Raw genomic sequence first — 17,212 nt, forward strand, 5'->3', positions numbered from 1 at the left:
ATTTTCCAAACATGTGATTGAATTCATTTGATATGTACCCTTGGTAAAAAGTAGAATATATCGGGAATTATGTTGCTTGTCGGGAAAAGCGGTTATCGATCAGAGAATTTGTTGTGTTTTAAGCATTTTTAAAACATTTGTTTTAAAAATGCTTTGTTTTGTCGCAGAACAGCAACAACACATAGACATATTCAGCTAGGTACAACTATTCATGCTTGCTGTACGTTCATGTTGTTGCTTCTGCAAAATTGAAGGTGCGATAGTGTGAACCAGGAATTACGATGTAGGCGCCGAGATACAACTATTCGTACTTGATGGATGTCCGTGTTGCATCTGCAAAATGGACCACTAGACAAGGTACGAATTTCAGCATTCCGATATATGTTTCCCAACCAAAATTTCACGTAGAACACGATACGCACAACGAAAATTACCGAAAGTAACTCCTTACAAAGATATTTAATGATTCTTGATGGGTAATTCAAACCACCCACTCATGAAAACTCAATGATCTACGTGATTCACATCGCGCGCTAAACGTTATCATAAACGTCTCAGCGATATAAAAATCTGGCAATCTCAGTCTTGACGCTTTGGCTCAGCTTTAGCAAATTGCTTATAGGTTGAACAACACATGGTGGGAAATGAACATTGCTCGATTGAGAAGCTTGCTGAAACCATTGTAGTGCGCGATTTGACTCACGTAGATCTTTGAGTTTCTTGTGAGCGGGCAGTTCAAATTCCTCGTAACCGATGTGAAATAAAAACGTTAATATCTTCGCCACGAGTTTTTTTTTTTTTTTTTTTTTTTTTCAAACAATTATTTTATTTGTTAAATGACAGAGTAGAATGATACGTGACAGGGTATCACCTGAAGGCCTAAGTTTACATATTATTAGTTTTTAAAGATCCTATTTACAATTTTTGATTATTCCCCCCTGTCCCACGGAAGCTTATTGTCTAGTTACTTAAGTTCTAATTGGTTTCTCGAAGATCCTCTGTCTTCTTTTCGCTTTAGTTGTTTTTGTCTGTCCCGGAATTGCCTTGGGGTGGCCTGTCTTCGGGTGAGGAGGAGGGTTGGCAACTATCGTCATCCTTTTCTTGATTAAGTGCATGTTGTTTTCCCTGTAGTGTGCTCTTGACGTATGCATGTATTAGTGTCCATTTTTTGCGAGAATCTAGCATGGTTGGTATTAGATTATCTGGAGTTAGAGTTGGTATGTTTAGTGTTTTTTCCAGTTCTTCTTTCTTTTGTCTTACGTTGTTACAAGTGAAAAATGTGTGTTCAGGCGTGTCTTTTATTTCAATTCCGTCTTTTATACAATATGGACAATATGGGTCTTTTCGTTTCTTGAATCTATGTAAGTAAGAGGCATAAGCGCCGTGACTAGAGAGAAATTGCGTAAGATAAAAATCTGGTTGGCCGTGTCTTCTGTTTAGCCATTTGTGTAGTTCTGGTATGACTCTTTTTGTCCACTTGTTTGGTGAATTTGACCATTCTATCTCCCATCTTGTCATCTTGTCCTTGTGTATTTCTATTGGGTCTTCTTTCATATATTTGCTCATTCTTTCTTGAATAAGAATGGTTTCCGATGGTATCCCTGAAATTATATTTAGTGCGAAGTCTGAAGTTGTTCGGTAGGCGCTGCATAAGGCTAGTTTGAGTGGTCTTAGCGTTTTTCTTATTTCTTCTTTGTTTTTCTTCAGGTTACAATCTGGAGCCCAGATTATTACTCCATAAAAAATTATGGACATTACAGCTTGAATCATAATTTTCCGTCTTATAAATGTTGGTCCATGGAGATTTGGTAATAGTGGTCTGAAGTGGGTTGCTACTTTTCTTGCTTTCTCACAAGCTGCTTTGATGTGCTTGGCCATCCTGACACCCCTTGTGATTTGGAAACCAAGGGAGGTCAGTGATGTCCCTGCGGTGATTTGCGCTTCTCCAACTGTTACTTCGATGTTTTCTGCTTTTCTTGGCCCATGTAGTAGTATTGCTTCTGTCTTGTTATCTTCGGTGAGTAGTTTTTTCTTTCGCAATTTCTCTTTGATTTGCTTGGTGATTTGTTTTGTTTTCGTTTTTATTTCTTCTTCGTTTACACCTGTGATTATTAGTAGCGTATCGTCTGCATATGCCTGTTTTAATGAGTCTGGTGTTGTATTTAGATTCAAAATTTCGTCAAAGATCATTATCCATATCGTTGGTGATAGACAGCCACCTTGCGCTGCACCTGAATTTAATTTTATCATAAAGTCTGGAAAGACTAAGAATCTGTTTGTTAAATAGGATTTCATGATTTCTATGAGATATTGCGGGATGTTTCTTTTATACATGGTCTCAATTATGTCTGTCCAGCTTACTGTATTGAATGCGTTTTTGATGTCTAGATTGAGTAAAAGTAATAAGCGTTTTTGAGTGTTACTGTTTTTTGTGTGATGTTCATAAATTTTTTTAATCCTGAGAATTGCATCGCATGTATTTTTGCCGTTTCTGAATCCAAATTGTGCGGTATTTGGGGTGAATGATTGTGTGAGTCTTTTGTTAAGAATGAATTCGTATATTTTAGACATCGAATTTAGCATGCATATTGGTCGGTATGCTTTAGGGGAGTTTATTTTTTTGGTTTGTTTCGGTAGTAATGCTAGTCGGGCTGTTTTCCAAGTGTCTGGAAAATCGCATTTTTTCAGTAAGGAGTTTAACATGTCTTTGTACGGTTTGAAATTACTATTTATGTATATTTTGCTTAATATCGGAATTATGTTGTCTGGACCTGGGGCTTTATAGCTCTTTTGTCTTTTGATTGCCATGTGTAATTCTTCATCTGTTATGAGAGGTATTTCTGTTTCTGGTATTGTTGACCGTTTCCATTGTACATAACCATGGTCTGGAAATAATTTGTCAACTGTATCTAATAGTTCCTTTTTGGTTAGGGTGTTGGTGTCATGAGTTGGTGGTCTTTTTAGTTTGTTTCTGAAGATCTTATATGCTTTCCCCCATATGTCATTGTCTAATTCTTTTATTATTTCGGTCCATTTTTCTTGTTTGGATTTTGCGATTTGATGTTTCAGTTTCTTTTTTAATTCTTGGTATTCTTGGAAGGTATCTTCTTCTATTTGTTCTTTTTTTCTTTCACGTATGAGTTTTCTTTGGGCTTTTAAACATTTTCTCTTTGTTTGTTTGATTTCTGTGTTCCACCAATATGGGGTGGTTTTTGTATTTTCTGAGTTTTGAAATCTGAATGTTTTGTTGGCTGCTTCTATTATGATTTTTTCACAAGTCATTGGAGATAATGTGCTTTTTTCTAGGTGTTGAGTTGTGAGTTCTTTACATTCTTTTGAGAATTCTGGATACTTTTTGGGGTCAAGGATCCATTTATTGACTTTTTGTTCTGTTTTTCTTGTGGTTTTATATTGCGGATTGTATTCTAGAGTGAAGCATCGGTGATCGCTTATATTAATATCGTCTATCACTTGCATTTTTAATTTTGATTCTGTTTCGGGTGAGCATATAACTATATCAGGTACTGAGTCTCCCCTTGCACTGATAAAGGTTGGTGTATATGTTGATGTTTGATTACATGCCACTAGGTCCATTGCTGAAAGCCACGATTCTAAGATTCTTCCTCTGGTGTTTAGTTCTTTGTCGCCCCATAGTGGAGATCTGCAATTAAGGTCTCCTGTTATGATTTTCTCTCCGGATGTTTGATGTATCTTGAGACTTAATTCTTCCAGTTGCTCTTCCAAAATTTCTGTTGTGTCGTTAGGTGATAGATAACAGCCTATTATTGTGATATTGTGCCATTTAAAGCTGATGAAATGTTTGTGTTTTTCCCAGTCTTTGGTTTGACCTATTAGATTTGTGTTTGTTTTGATTGCTGTTCTGTTCTGTTTGTCAATGAAAAATCCATCTTTTTGGGCTCTGTTTTTGTTTGGTTCTGTGAGGATTTGTATGCCTGCTTTTTTGGTATTGCTAATGTCGTATATTAGGTCGTGTGCTATTGTCATTTCGTTTAAGTTGCCGACTATTGCTGTAAATGTGTGTTCTGATTTATTCTTTTCTGGTTTTTTGTTATTAGCTTGTTTGATATTCTTTTGTTCTTTATCATTTTTGATTGATTGCTCTGTTAATCCAGTTCGTATGAGTTGCTTTTCTATAAAGTCTTCTTTATTTACGGTTGTCTCTATGGGTTTTTCTTGCTCGAGTTTCTCAAATAGTTGCTTTGTTGGGTTGTATTTTATATTGTATTTCTTTTTTGTTTCAAATGCTTTAGGTGGAATGGTTTCTGTGTTATTTGTTTCTTCTGAGTTTATTTCTCTTATTATTGTTGTTGTTTTTCTGATTACGTAGGGCATTTTTGGGTAAATGTCGTATTTTATGCCGTCTATTTTGGTGGTAAGTGTTGGTAGAGTTTTGTCTTTGCAATAGTTACATCTGAAGTTAACTTTTTGGTGTAGGCAATATATGTTCAGAATATTTTCGTAGAACGGGAATCTGTAACAGAATGTACATTTGGATATTGTTGTGTTATGTTGGCATTTCAGTTCGTCTGTTGGTTTCTGTTTAATTGAGTTTTCTGTGCTGTCTTCTCTTGTGGGCTTGTGAAGTTGCTGTAATGGTGAAAATCTGTTTGAGGTTCTGGTTTTATTGTCCATTTTAGTTTTGTGATTTGGAGGTCTTAGTGCTTTTTCGATTTTTGATAGTGCGTTTCCAAATAATCCATCGATGTAATTTGCGGTATTATTGTAGTTAATTGTTTGGCTGGTTGATGGTGTCTGTAGTGTTTGGTTTCTTTCTTGACTGAGGTCAGGTGTGTTCGGTCGATTATTTCGATTATTCATATTGTTGATTGTATGATTCTTGGGTCTGTTTTTGAGTGTTGTCGGGGTTGTATGTTGATGGATAGTGAAGATATGATAAGAGTTCTTCTACTACTTTTGGGTCTGATTCTCTCTGGCATCTTGCGATTTGTTTCTCGTATTCCTGAATAAATAGTGGGCATTCTCTGCTTGTTGGTGAATGGTTGAATGTGCCTTTATTTCTGTGAGCTCTTAAACAGTTGGTACAGTTTATTGTTGTTGCTTTGCATGCACTGATTTTGTGATCGCAGGAGCCACATTTCTTGCATTGTTCTTTTTCTTCACATTTGGATGTGCTGTGAAAGGCAAAACATTTTAAACATTGTGAAACGTAAATTATTGGTGTGATTGTTATTGTTCCGTGGTGGTTTAATGAGGGGTGGAAATATCGTTTTGTGTTGATTTTTTCTAACAGTGGTGAATTGACCCTCATGTAGACTATCATTTTTGATACGTCGAATCTGGAGGTTGTTTTTCGGAAAATTTGTATATTCTCTTTTGCGTAGTTTTTGTTTATTTGTGGGTCGTTCAAGTTAGTGACTATCATGTCTATTATTTGTTCGTCCGAAAATTTATTGTTCAGTGCAGTTATTTTCATGACTTCGGATGTTTTTTTCGTTTGAAGTGTCATATGTGCTGAATTTTCCGATGATCCAATTGCTTTTTTGAATTCATTTTTTAACGATTCGATCTCCGCTGAGCGTCCTACTATCTTTACTGCTGTTCCATCTCTTATGACTCGTATGAAGTTGATTTCGGTATCTTTAAATTTGGATGTTGATACGTTTTTGCTCAGAAAATTTATAAAATCTTGTTCTTCTTCTATCATCAGATTGTTTTGGAATGTGATGATAAATTCGAATTTGTTTGAGTTCTTCGTTGCTATTTGTTTGTATTGCAGTTGTTTCTTGCATTTTTCTGCATAGGTTGCTATTATGTCTGGGAATTCTTCTTTTTTGTTTTGTCTACCAAGTTGTTGTGTCGTTTTGTCAATCTGCTTGATCGTATTTTGAACTGATTTGTTGTTTGTTTCTAACATTTTCTTTATTTCTTTAACGTCCTTTGTGATTTCTTCTTGCTTCTGTTTTGATTCGATTTGCTCCTGTTTGATTTCTTGTATTTCTTTGGTCAGTTGAATTGTAGAGTTATCTTGTTTCTTTGTTTGGTTTGTATCTTGTTCTTTTAGAAATTTGTAGATGTTACGAAAATGGCGTTGTAGGGCGTTTGCGTCGGGTGTAGGGTATGATTTTATATATTTCTCCCAAAGGGTCTGAATCTGGTCTGTTGTATCGGTGTTCTTATTTATTTGGTTCTCATCGTTTTCTTTGGAGGTATTTTCTGTCGTTGTTGAAGGTTTGTGATTCTGGTTAGGTTTGTTTGCGTTTTCTGTTTGTGGTTTTTGGGTGTCGTTTGTTGGAGGTGGTGTGTTGATTGTCGGTTTTGTTGTTGTTTTTCTTTGAGAGGATTTTGGTTTAGGAGTTTTTGAGTTGCTTCTCGGTACTCTGAATTTTCCTCTTCCCCTGGAGACCAAAGTGAATCCTACTTTGTCTATTTCAGATTCGGATTTCCTTTGTGATTCAGATTGTCCATCACTTTCTTGGGTTTTCTGATCTGGTTTCTTTGGTATTAAGAAGGAAGTCATTGATGAGTTTTTTAGTTTCCTGTTCGGTTGTGAAATATCTGATTCGCTAAAGGATCGGTTAAGGTTTGATTCAGAGGCTGTTCTTTTCCTTGTGCCAATTTCTATATCCATCCCTTCTGGAGTTGATGTTCTAAAATTTTCGGCGATTCTTGGGTCATATGATGGTAGTGTTTTAGTTAATTCTTCTTTTTTCTGTTCCAGCAGCTTAACCGTTTTCAGGATCTCCTCTCTTTCAGAACTGGAAAGATTTTGATTTTTTGAGCTATCTGAAGCCTTTGCCATTTCTAATGCGAGATGTGTGATTTCTTCTCTGATCTTCTTTTCTGAATCCTGTGTTTGTTCATCTTGGGTGCGTTCTTTTGTCCCATGAGTATTAAGGTCTGTGAGGAACTCGTTATCGTTGGCTGTACTTTCTACGGTTGAGCCTTGAGCGGTTTGAGTTGGATGAGCGGTTGTTGCCTCTGTGTTTGAGAGAGGTTGGTTTTTTTCTGGGTTCGGTGTGTTGAAAGTGGTTTCAGTAAATTCTGGGCTTGACATTGTTGAAGTTTGTCGAGCGTTCTTGATCAAATTGAGTTTGTCCCTGAAACAATCGTTGTTACTGCAATCTGTTATGTTGTGAATTGCGCATTTACAGTATTTGCAGTGGTAAACATCATGTCTCAGGCATTTCCTCATTTAGTTGCGGCGGTGATGTATTCTGCAGTGGAGCGGCGGTGACGGCGGCGGCGGTGCGGCGGCGGCAGTGCGGCGGCGGCGCGTAGCGCGTGGCGACCGTGATGCTGCCCGAGAGGAGTCGCGGGGAGCAGCACGGAGGCGGCGGTGCGGCGGTGGCGGTGTTGGTTGTGAAGCAGCACTCGGCGGGTGCGCGTGGCGGTGCGCGACGCGTGTAGCGCGTCGGGGCTCTCGATGTGACGCTTGACGAGAGATTGAGTAGAGTGATAAGAGTTCGTTGTTGTCGTCACGTCTGTAAACGTTGAATCCGATTGTTGAGAGTTCGGTGTTTTGATGGTATGACTTTTATCCTGATTTGCATCGGATGCTTAGATTTTTATCTAAGCAGTGTTGCCATGAGTTCTCTCCAATGCGCGTGCGCGAATTTGAGAAAATCGGTGAGTGAGTGGGTAGAATTGGCAATTTTTTACGTTGCGCAACACTTCCACTCACTGCACTTCACTCAGGAAAACACTATATTAAAGTCCCTGAGGGTCTAGGGGATCATGAAAAGTTCGTCAGGATTGAAGAGGGACAAAAACTGAAAAGACTGATACCAAACAGAATAGATTCTGTTTGGTATTTCGATTAGTTTTAGGTTAAAAACTGGGAGCCTGGTAATAAACACGTCCGTACGTTATCAGGGCGCAGTTGCCAATCCCACGAGTTGGTTTCAGTAACTTTTGTTGCGCGAATCGTGTTCTACGTGAAATTTTGGTTCAGAAACATGTATCAGAATGCTAAAATTCGTACCCTGTCTAGTGGTCCATTGAAGGCGTGATGGCACGAAGCGCGAACTCATAGGTTTTTTTAGAGAAAACCAAGTAACGTAGACTCTTGGTATTCATTGCACATAAACTAGAAAGCCCCAGAATGAGAAATACATTAGAATCATAATTATCGACGGAGTAGTAAACTTTTTACACGCTTTGGAAGATCACAGAAGTTCGCGGTAGTCACTTTTCGGCAAGGAACTAAGGGACTCGGTTATTGTATCGAGTGGGGGGTCAAAAAAATTGGAGCAATCCTGCCATTGAAAGCGAGGAGTTTCAATGTGCAAATGAGATAAGTCATGGACTGATAAACATCAATCCACGAGAGACCCTATTATTAGTTCATCTTTTTATTTCGTATTCTATAAAATCTTTCCGTCTCAACCAACAGGATCGCTCCATCATCCCTTTCTTTTCTCTGTCCATCGTTTTCTCCATCAATTTCAGTAATCAACCCACTGGTTTAATGTATCGCTGGACAAGGTACGAGTTTGAGCATTCTGATACATATTTCTGAACCAAAATCTCACGCAAAACACGATTCTCGCATCAAAAATTACTAAAATCAACTCCTAACTAAGATACTAACTTTTGAATTTTACAGTTGTTACGGGATATTTGAATTGCCCGATCACAATTAAGAAACACAACACGTTACGTAAGTCAAATCGCGCACTACGAAGGGTTTGGCAGGCCTCTCAATCAAACATCGTTCATTTCGCACCATTTATTGTTCAAAGTGTAAAAAATTTGCTTTGGCTGAGCCAAAGCGTCAATACTGAGATTGTCATATTTTCATATCGGAGAGACCACCACGGTAACGTATACGTAGACAATTAGACCATTGGTTTTCCTAAGCGAAAGGTGTGAATTCACGCGTCAAAAACATTAAGTATCTGGGTTACGAGTCGATTTCAGTAATTTTCGTTGCACGAATCGTATATTTTACGTTAAATTTTAATGAAGAAACAAGTGGACGGTGTAAGTCGGCAATCGCATAACTCGGTTTGCGACGTCGCAGACTTCCTGTCATACTTTATTTTTTAAACGGAAAACTACTCGACGGCAATTCCTCAAAACTGCCGTGATTTTTCTTCTCAGTGCGAAGAAGTTTCTGCGAAAACTTCAAGGAATGATGGAAATTCGTTCTCCTTTAAAAAAATAACGTGGAGGCGGAGATTTTCAGACACCGCAAACGAGATATGGACGTATTTCTATCAAACGGAAATAAGCGCCAATTTGAGTTCCTTTTGAGGAATTTAGAGTCCCGGATAGGGCGTTCTGTCAAGCGGACCTAAGCGCCATGGAAAAGCATTGCGAGAATAGGACGGAATAAGCCGGGCGCCCGATTCCGCCGCCAATCCAAGCCCCCCTCTACCTTCCTCACTCTAAGGTGCTCAGAGGTCCGTTTGATAGAAATACGGCCATATGTGATAAGGGACTTACGCCGTGGATGTATCAGAATATCTTCGTATCTTGTTTAGTGGTTCATTCCCAAGAAATTAGAGTAAATTGGCAATGTAGCTTACACGCGAATAAGTAACACCATCATAAACCGCAACTCGCAAGTTGAATCTGGGACCCTTTATTGTTAGTCCATCTTTTTACCCCTAATTCTACAACAACCTCCTGCCCTTCCCGTCTCAACCAACAGGATCGCTCCAGCATCCCTTTGTTTTCCTCGTCCTTCAATTTCGGTAATCGACCCACCAGTTCAATTCCCAAGTTTAAGTAAAATGGCAATGTAGCCTCCACGCGAATAAGTGATACCATCATAAACCGCAGTCTAGTTCGGAATCTGGATCCGGGAACAAAAGGGTCTTCTGTGACTGCCAACGGGTCTCGAATCGAGGCGGAAAAACGCATTGAATCCGGAAAAAGGACATGGACGACAGAAGCCCGTTTGAAATTGAATTATAAACTGCTTTTAACAGATGGCACGCGAGTTGTTAGCACGTTAACGGGGGCCCGGGAACCGCGACCCGGGGACTAATAGTCCCGCGGGGATTTGAATCGGCGGCGTAATGGCGTAACGCCGTAAGGGTGGAAACGGGCCGTAAGGGTAGTCGGGGCGGCAGCGTCGTAAAAGGGCTCGAGTTGCGTTAACGGCCGCCTGGATCGCCCCACTTTATTACGCATCCTCGACGAGACGAGAACGCAGCGACACAGTTCGCCTCTCTGTTGTCGAGTCTCTCATTTAGTTCCTTCTCGGTGGACCACTAAATGGACCGAATTTAACAGAAAGGAACCAAGCCACATCAGCTATTGGCAAATTTAACCGTGCAGTTTAATTTTTTTACGAGAGAACGTTTGTGCGGATTCCTTTGAAATTTTCAAGGAATTTTCTTCAAATTATGGGGTTTTTTCACGGAAATTTGCACGAAAATCCGCGGAATCGTTTTCATGTTAAAAATTAAATTTGGCAATAGCTGATGAGGCTTGGTTCCTTCCTGTTTAACGCGGATGCTAAAGGGAACTAAGTTGCAGCACAGTGCTGCAAGCACTGCTGCTAGGTGCTGCAGCCTGCAGCATAGTTCCTTTTTGCATAAATACGTCCGTTTCTTAAACAGCTCTTTCCTTGGCGGGCTGATCATTGACATTGATAGACAAAGAGGACGTAGGGAGTATGGAGCTATTCTATTGGTTAGAATGAGTGGTTCTTATAGACGAAGGGGTAAATGAAGAACTAACCAAAGGGTCTCTTCTGGGTTGCCTTTAATTAGTCTATTGCCCACTTCCTTTGTCCGTTGCAGCCACCCGCTTCCACCAATTATAGGAGTCTTCCAAGTTCCGTGTGCCTTCTTTGCCTATGGTTTTGTCGATCCATTTCGACAATCAGCCCGAAGGAGGACCCATTCGGTTTATATTGTGATTATGGGTGGTTTAAGGAGCAGTGAAACTCCGAAAATAATTCTTGTCCGGGATTACAATGATCTGCCATATTAAATAAAGGACAGAATATGGTAGGAAAAATTATTTGATTTTTTATGATTTTAAGGCAGGTGCGGACGAAACTTCAAAACTCACAATGTATCTTCAACCACACAAAGAGGAATTTCAACACTAAAGTTGGGTAATACGGGAAGTAAAACACAAATTAACTTTATCCTTTGATCGACAATTTCAGAAGAAAATTCCATCTAGTTTTAATGAAGAAATGTAATAAAAAACCAGTGGTAAACAGAAACGTCGAAATCGGAGTAATGCATCTTCTCAGTATCTCCATTGTTTTCTGCGCTAAATTTAACTGTACCAAAATCAACACGAAATTTGTGTGTTTTGTGTTTCACTTCCTATAGAGTACCCAAAAGTAACACAAGAACACAAATATCTCTATTAGTGCATGTTTTGTACTTTAAAAATGGCTTATTGACCGTGGCAAAGAGAATTGTTTTGCAATCCTCTCGTAAAAAGCAGAAGTGAAACTGTAGGAATTGATTTTTTACGAAGTTTCAATTGTGCAACAAAGGCACCGATTATGGAAGGAATAATATTACGAGTTTTGTAAAACGGTAGGGTTTGCACTAACCTTTAAGCACGTCCAAAATCAAAGAATTTGTTCGTCCATATTTTGTACTTTTTGCCATGACGAATTACTGTAATCCCTCGCTTAAATCCATTCCCGGTGTTTCGTATCTTATCTTTACACGAGATTTGCAAAAGCTGGCTTTCTTATGAAACTACGTCAAGGATCTCCACAGGCAGGCATCCTTAATTATAATTCTAACGCAAAGGAAAGGCGCCGTTTAAGGAAGGACTATAAGTACGGTCCTGAGACATCAAGCAGTATATGATACGGTTTTAACCTTCAATGTACGCCTGAATAAACCGGAATGGTGCGTCCCTCGAAAGGGCGTCACCGAAGTACATTAAACGCACGGATTTTAGTGAGGAGTTCCATGGATATCGACGGTGGAACTGCAAAGAAAATTGGTTGGTTATTTTCCTCCGCGTGGAGAATTTTCTGTGAAAATTTCATGTAATCTATAGAAAGTGAAATGACAGCGGAGGTTTGGAAACACCGGAAATGATACTCACGGACTTTCAATCTCGCCATAGATGGACGGAATATCTAGATTGAACCAGCAACGACGAACTTTTCAAAATTTCGAAATCATAAAAAATGTTGTGCACTCCGTGCTATTGCAAATGTTGACTCCCCTGAAGTAGACCAGCTGGTTTAATCGTAGGCAAGTTGGGATAATATAATCAACATGTGTTACCGATCAGTCGAAAGACATGACAAAAATTTACTGTTTGATCTCTCTTCACTCCGAGGAAATCGCCTTCAACTAAATGCATAGGCAATTTCTCTACTGAGACGCGCGAATAGTTGCTATAGGGAACTCATGTGGTATTTTGCAAGGGGCTCTTATCTTGCGATCTAGTCACTAGAAAATTCGTTCCGATAGGTGAAACATGTATTACTTACATGTCAAGAAAGCCGCAAAATTTACACCTTTTCAGGAAGAAAGTAAACCAGATCTTCGTTTTATGGTTAACTGGACACCCTGTCTTGTAGATTCACACTCGACGATAAAAAATCGTGTACTTGTGTGATCAATGTAGAATAAATTACCTTGACATCGCCAGGTATCATAGAGCAATTAGAAAACTCAAATTAATATCAACCAAATAGCGAGAGTATAATTCTCAGTAAAAGTCAGACAAATACTTTCCCAAGTATTCTTAGTTTGTGAGAGAAATTTTCACAGCTTTCGCAAGTTTTTCATCGACCTCCGAAATGACAAATTTTATTCAAAAGACTAAAGTTTGATTCGAAATTATCACTTCAGCAAACTGATTGCTGAAATTTATAGATAAAACTATAGAGAAAGAAGAGAAAGGGAAAATGGAGCGATCCCATCGGTGAAAGCGGGTGGCTGCAATGGACTAAAAATTTAATAATGTAGTACCAGATAATAAATGAACCAATAATATAATAACTAGTAAGTAAAACCGATAATATACAAAGTAATGCACCAATTAACGGCAGCCTACGAGAGACCCCATATCCATCATTTTCTCCTTCAGTCTATAAGGATCATCCGTTTCAGCCGATGGAATTGCTCCATTTTCGCTATATCCTCATTGTTTTACCTCTTTGTCCATCAACCTCAATAACCAGCTTGCAGGTTAATTTTTTCAAAAGTTGAACAAGCTCACTATCAAATTTCGTAAAATTTTTTCCTACCGATTTTTCTAAAAAAAATTGTTGATACTTCACCACACCACCTAATACATTTTTTAACCACCTGACGATGAGCGGTTGCTCGAAACAGCTGTAGTGAAGTATCAACAAACATTTTTAGAAAAATCGGCGAGAAAAAGTTTTACGAAATTTGATAAAGTATGGCCGATAAAGTTAACAACAGAACTGAAGCTTACTATCCCCTGACCTTCTAATGATTTTTCTCCTTTCCCGAACTCGTCCGGCTTTTCCTGACCCATTTTCCCGTCGAATTTCCCCAGTTTTCCCGACGGTCCGATCTGGCGTCGCGGCGCTGTTCTCTCCCGTCAAGGCTCTCCGGACAACAATTGAAATAATATTTTAAGTTTTTCTCGCCTCCCCCTCCCCCCCCCCCTCCCGCGCGCGGGTGACCGAAGATTGTCCCCGCTCATTTTCGTCGGGAAAAGCTCTCCCTGCTGCCTTTTACGACGCGCAATTTGTTCGAGGCTCTCGAAACCGAGTCGGGAGTGCGAAAGGAACCGACAATGCCGCCCTCCCAAAGCAAAACCGCGGAAGTGCGCACTGTTTACAACGTGAGTTACGCGTTTTTTGATCGGGGTGGCGGAACAGGACCGGAACATCAAAACATTAAACCGCGCGCCCGGGGAGAAAGTGGGGAGCGCTCACCGCGGCGCAATCAACAGATTAAAGCGGTAATAATGATAAAACGCCAAGCACCCGGATTTATGGACCCCGTCGAGAACATATTTCCCGCAAGGCGCCGCCGTACCTGCCGTCTCCGCGCGTTTTTTGAGCGGCTAGTTCCGTTGCGTTCGAGGGATTTGAATGTGGGGCGGCTTTGCCAAATGGGCCTTTCGCAAACTTCAGCCAAAGCAAAATGACGAGTTATATCTTTCAGAAAATGGCTCCGAAGTCACGATGAGCGTTATCAGGAAAGTCTGATGTGCACGCCTAACTCCACAATATGCGTCACGAGTATGCGCTCTACATTTAGGAGAAAGAATCGGGGGTCACCATGCAGAGGTGACTTACTAGCGTTCTCTTTGATAAACACAGCGTATTCCACAATACATTGTTCATAGTACGACCTTGCAAATTTCAGCGAGAGCAAATTTCTACCATTATTTGAGGGCGACTTGTCCTTCATATAAGCGGTGCTTTTCAAGGCGGAATCAAGTAATATCAGCAGTCTTCCATTTGTAAAGCTCTGCTTTTCCTAGAGAAAGTTTGCACCAATTCTTTACCAAGTTCCAGAAAATTTTCCGTAGCATGAAGCGGATTCCTTAACATTTTTAAAAGAATCCGTGCAACTGATCTCTTGCCAAAAAACCAATATTTCAAATAAGGAAAGTCGGCAACACCCATTGTCAACAGATTCTCCTGCGGGAAACTCTGCCCCTGAAATTAGTCGAAGACTCACCAATTTCTAAGAAGGATTCCTGCCGTTCCGGAAGCTTTGCAATCCTGTAGTTCACAGGAAAAATGTTGTATATACGCACCAATTTTATCGAATTTCTACCCATAAATCATTTACTTTAGAGAAAAACCATAAATATTTCTCCTCTGAGCCATCGGTAACGGCAGTGTACAACCTGAGTTAAATTTCTTTTATAATCCAAGAAAAAAACTTCATATTTCTTCCAGAAAATTTGTATGTTAACAAGGCTGATCCGGCAACCTCTGTTTGCCTCTACCGTGTTTTTCCTGAGGAAGGTACAATCGGAGATGGGATCATGATGCTTGGGGGGCATTAAAACGTAGTGCTCTGTTTCGATTTATGGGCCACTACGGGAACATCGATTTTGAGTGGCGCCACCTTCGCAACGACCACGGAATGGGTTATCACTTAGGTCTAGCAGAGTCCTTTCATCCCGGAAGTAAAGACAATACGAATCCACTTCTGATTGGCTCCTGTAATTTAGGTCTCCGTAATGTCACAAACGGGAATAATGATTACATTTTCACCAAGTGCAATGATTATATAAACTAGGATGAAGCAGGGAATGGACCACTAGATAAGGTACGAATTTCAGCATTCTGATACATGTTTCCTAACCAAAATTTTACGTAAAACACGATGCACACAGCGAAAATTACCGAAATTAACTCCTTACGAAGATATTTAATGATTCTTAATGCGTGAATTCAAACCACCCGCTCATGAAAACACAATGCTCTACGTGATTCACATCGCGCGCTAAACGTCATCATGACAGTCTCTGCGATATAAAAATCTGGCAACCTTAATCTTGACGCTTTGGCTCAGTTATAGCAAATTTTTAATAGTTTGAACAACACATGATGGGAAATGAACATTGCTCGATTGAGAAGTTTGCTGAAACCGTTGTAGTGGGCGATTTGACTCACGTGGAGTTTTGAGTTTCTTGTGAGCGGGCAGTTCAAATTCCTCGTAACCAATGTGAAATAAAAACGTTAATATCTTCGTTAGGAGTTGGTTTCCGTAATTTTCGTTGTGTGAATCGTTTTCTACGTGAAATTTTGGTTAAAAAACATGTATCAGAATGCTTAAATTCGTACCTTGTGTAGTGGTCTATTTAGGCTCCCGTAATGTCACAAACGGGAATAATGATTACATTTTCACCAAGTGCAATGATTATATAAACTACACTGAGAAAAAACTATGGCTTATAAACCTATTAGAGGTAAATATGGAACACCACTAATAGTAGTACCTCTACATATAATAACAGCACATATACCTTAGTTATGGTACGGGGTACCTTAATTAGGTACAGAGACCTTAGTATGGTTCACAGACCGAGAATCATTAGTTTATTTACGACTATTATAGGTGTTCCATATTTACCTCTAATAGGTTTATAAAGCATAGTTTTTTCTCAGTGTAGGATGAAGCAGGGAATAAGGGGTGCGGCAAGGAACAAACGGTATGAGAGAGACAACGGAGACCGGCACTCGGGAACGATTTGATAAAATATTAGGAAACTCGTTCAATTTGTGTAACCTTTACTCCCGTTCGTGACATCCTGGAGCCGCGTTTTCTCAACTGTTAGTATGAAGGGACTCCCATATCTACTGCCGTGCTATGGAAGAACACCGTATTCACATTCAGATAATGCCAAACTTTTTATGTATGCATGTATAAGCCGCTTTTACGGCGCGCTAGGGCGCTCTGTGACGTCTACTCTCCACAGGAATCTGTCAGAACAACTTTAAACACTTGCCAAACTTTTTTCGAGTTTATATTTAATTTGAATTTAATTTTTTCATATAATTCAGTCTGAAATTTGTTGACATCCCACATTAATTTGGGATTAAAATTACGCACCTGCTGTTAACGTGTTCTCCCATTGGTGTAATATATCGTTTATTTCATAGTTTATTTGTGTTCAGAGAAACAACCACTAATCGAAGTGATGGGTGTAAGAATGCGCTTTTATTGGTTGCAGTGTCTCAAAATACCCGCTAACGTTTCATCGATTATAATATTAGCAAATGTATGTAATTTTTTTTTTAACTTTGACTGAACATTCTCTATGATTAGATTGATCTGAAAACGTAAAATTTCCGAAAATCCACTCATTAATTTCCTCCCTTAGCTAAATATTAGCACTGCAGACTCTGAAATACCGCAACCAAATAATACCCTTCCTACACCCAAAGGCTCGATTTTCGCACTTACAGTGGCGTCAAAGTATCCAGTTGCTCCTCGTTCAAGACGTCTTTAAGTGTTAATAGTTGATCAACGTCCACCGGGCTCTGGTAGAATTGTTCGCCGATCTCCTTTTGTGGGCAGTGTGAAAATGCGGTTGATACGTATACAAAAGCCTGAAACAGAAGACACCTCTATATTAACACAGTATCATTATTAGGGACAACATAAAATGGATCGCATTTAGCAAAAAGAAACCAGCGCGATCACAGAGTTGTAAGAATGTTGCTATTTCATAATTATTATTATCTAAAAATAAATCTGTCAGAATAACAAAAGGTTTTCACTTCCAACCAAAGAATTGTTAATTTTGAAGGAAAATAATTTGTGTAAATGTTATAGCTGTA

General features: G+C 39.4%; 1 protein-coding gene across 1 annotated transcript in view; it reads right to left on the minus strand.

Annotated features, from left to right (window-relative positions):
- LOC109036112 (fatty acyl-CoA reductase wat) overlaps positions 1-17,212 on the minus strand; it is a 90,609-nt gene that overhangs the window by 14,497 nt on the left and 58,900 nt on the right. The window contains exon 4 of the mRNA XM_072304359.1: positions 16,836-16,981. Coding sequence (XP_072160460.1) covers positions 16,836-16,981 — 146 coding nt within the window. The remainder of the gene's footprint in view (positions 1-16,835; positions 16,982-17,212) is intronic.

This window comes from Bemisia tabaci, chromosome 9 (assembly GCF_918797505.1).
Source record: "Bemisia tabaci chromosome 9, PGI_BMITA_v3".
Taxonomy (NCBI): Eukaryota; Metazoa; Arthropoda; class Insecta; order Hemiptera; family Aleyrodidae; genus Bemisia; species Bemisia tabaci.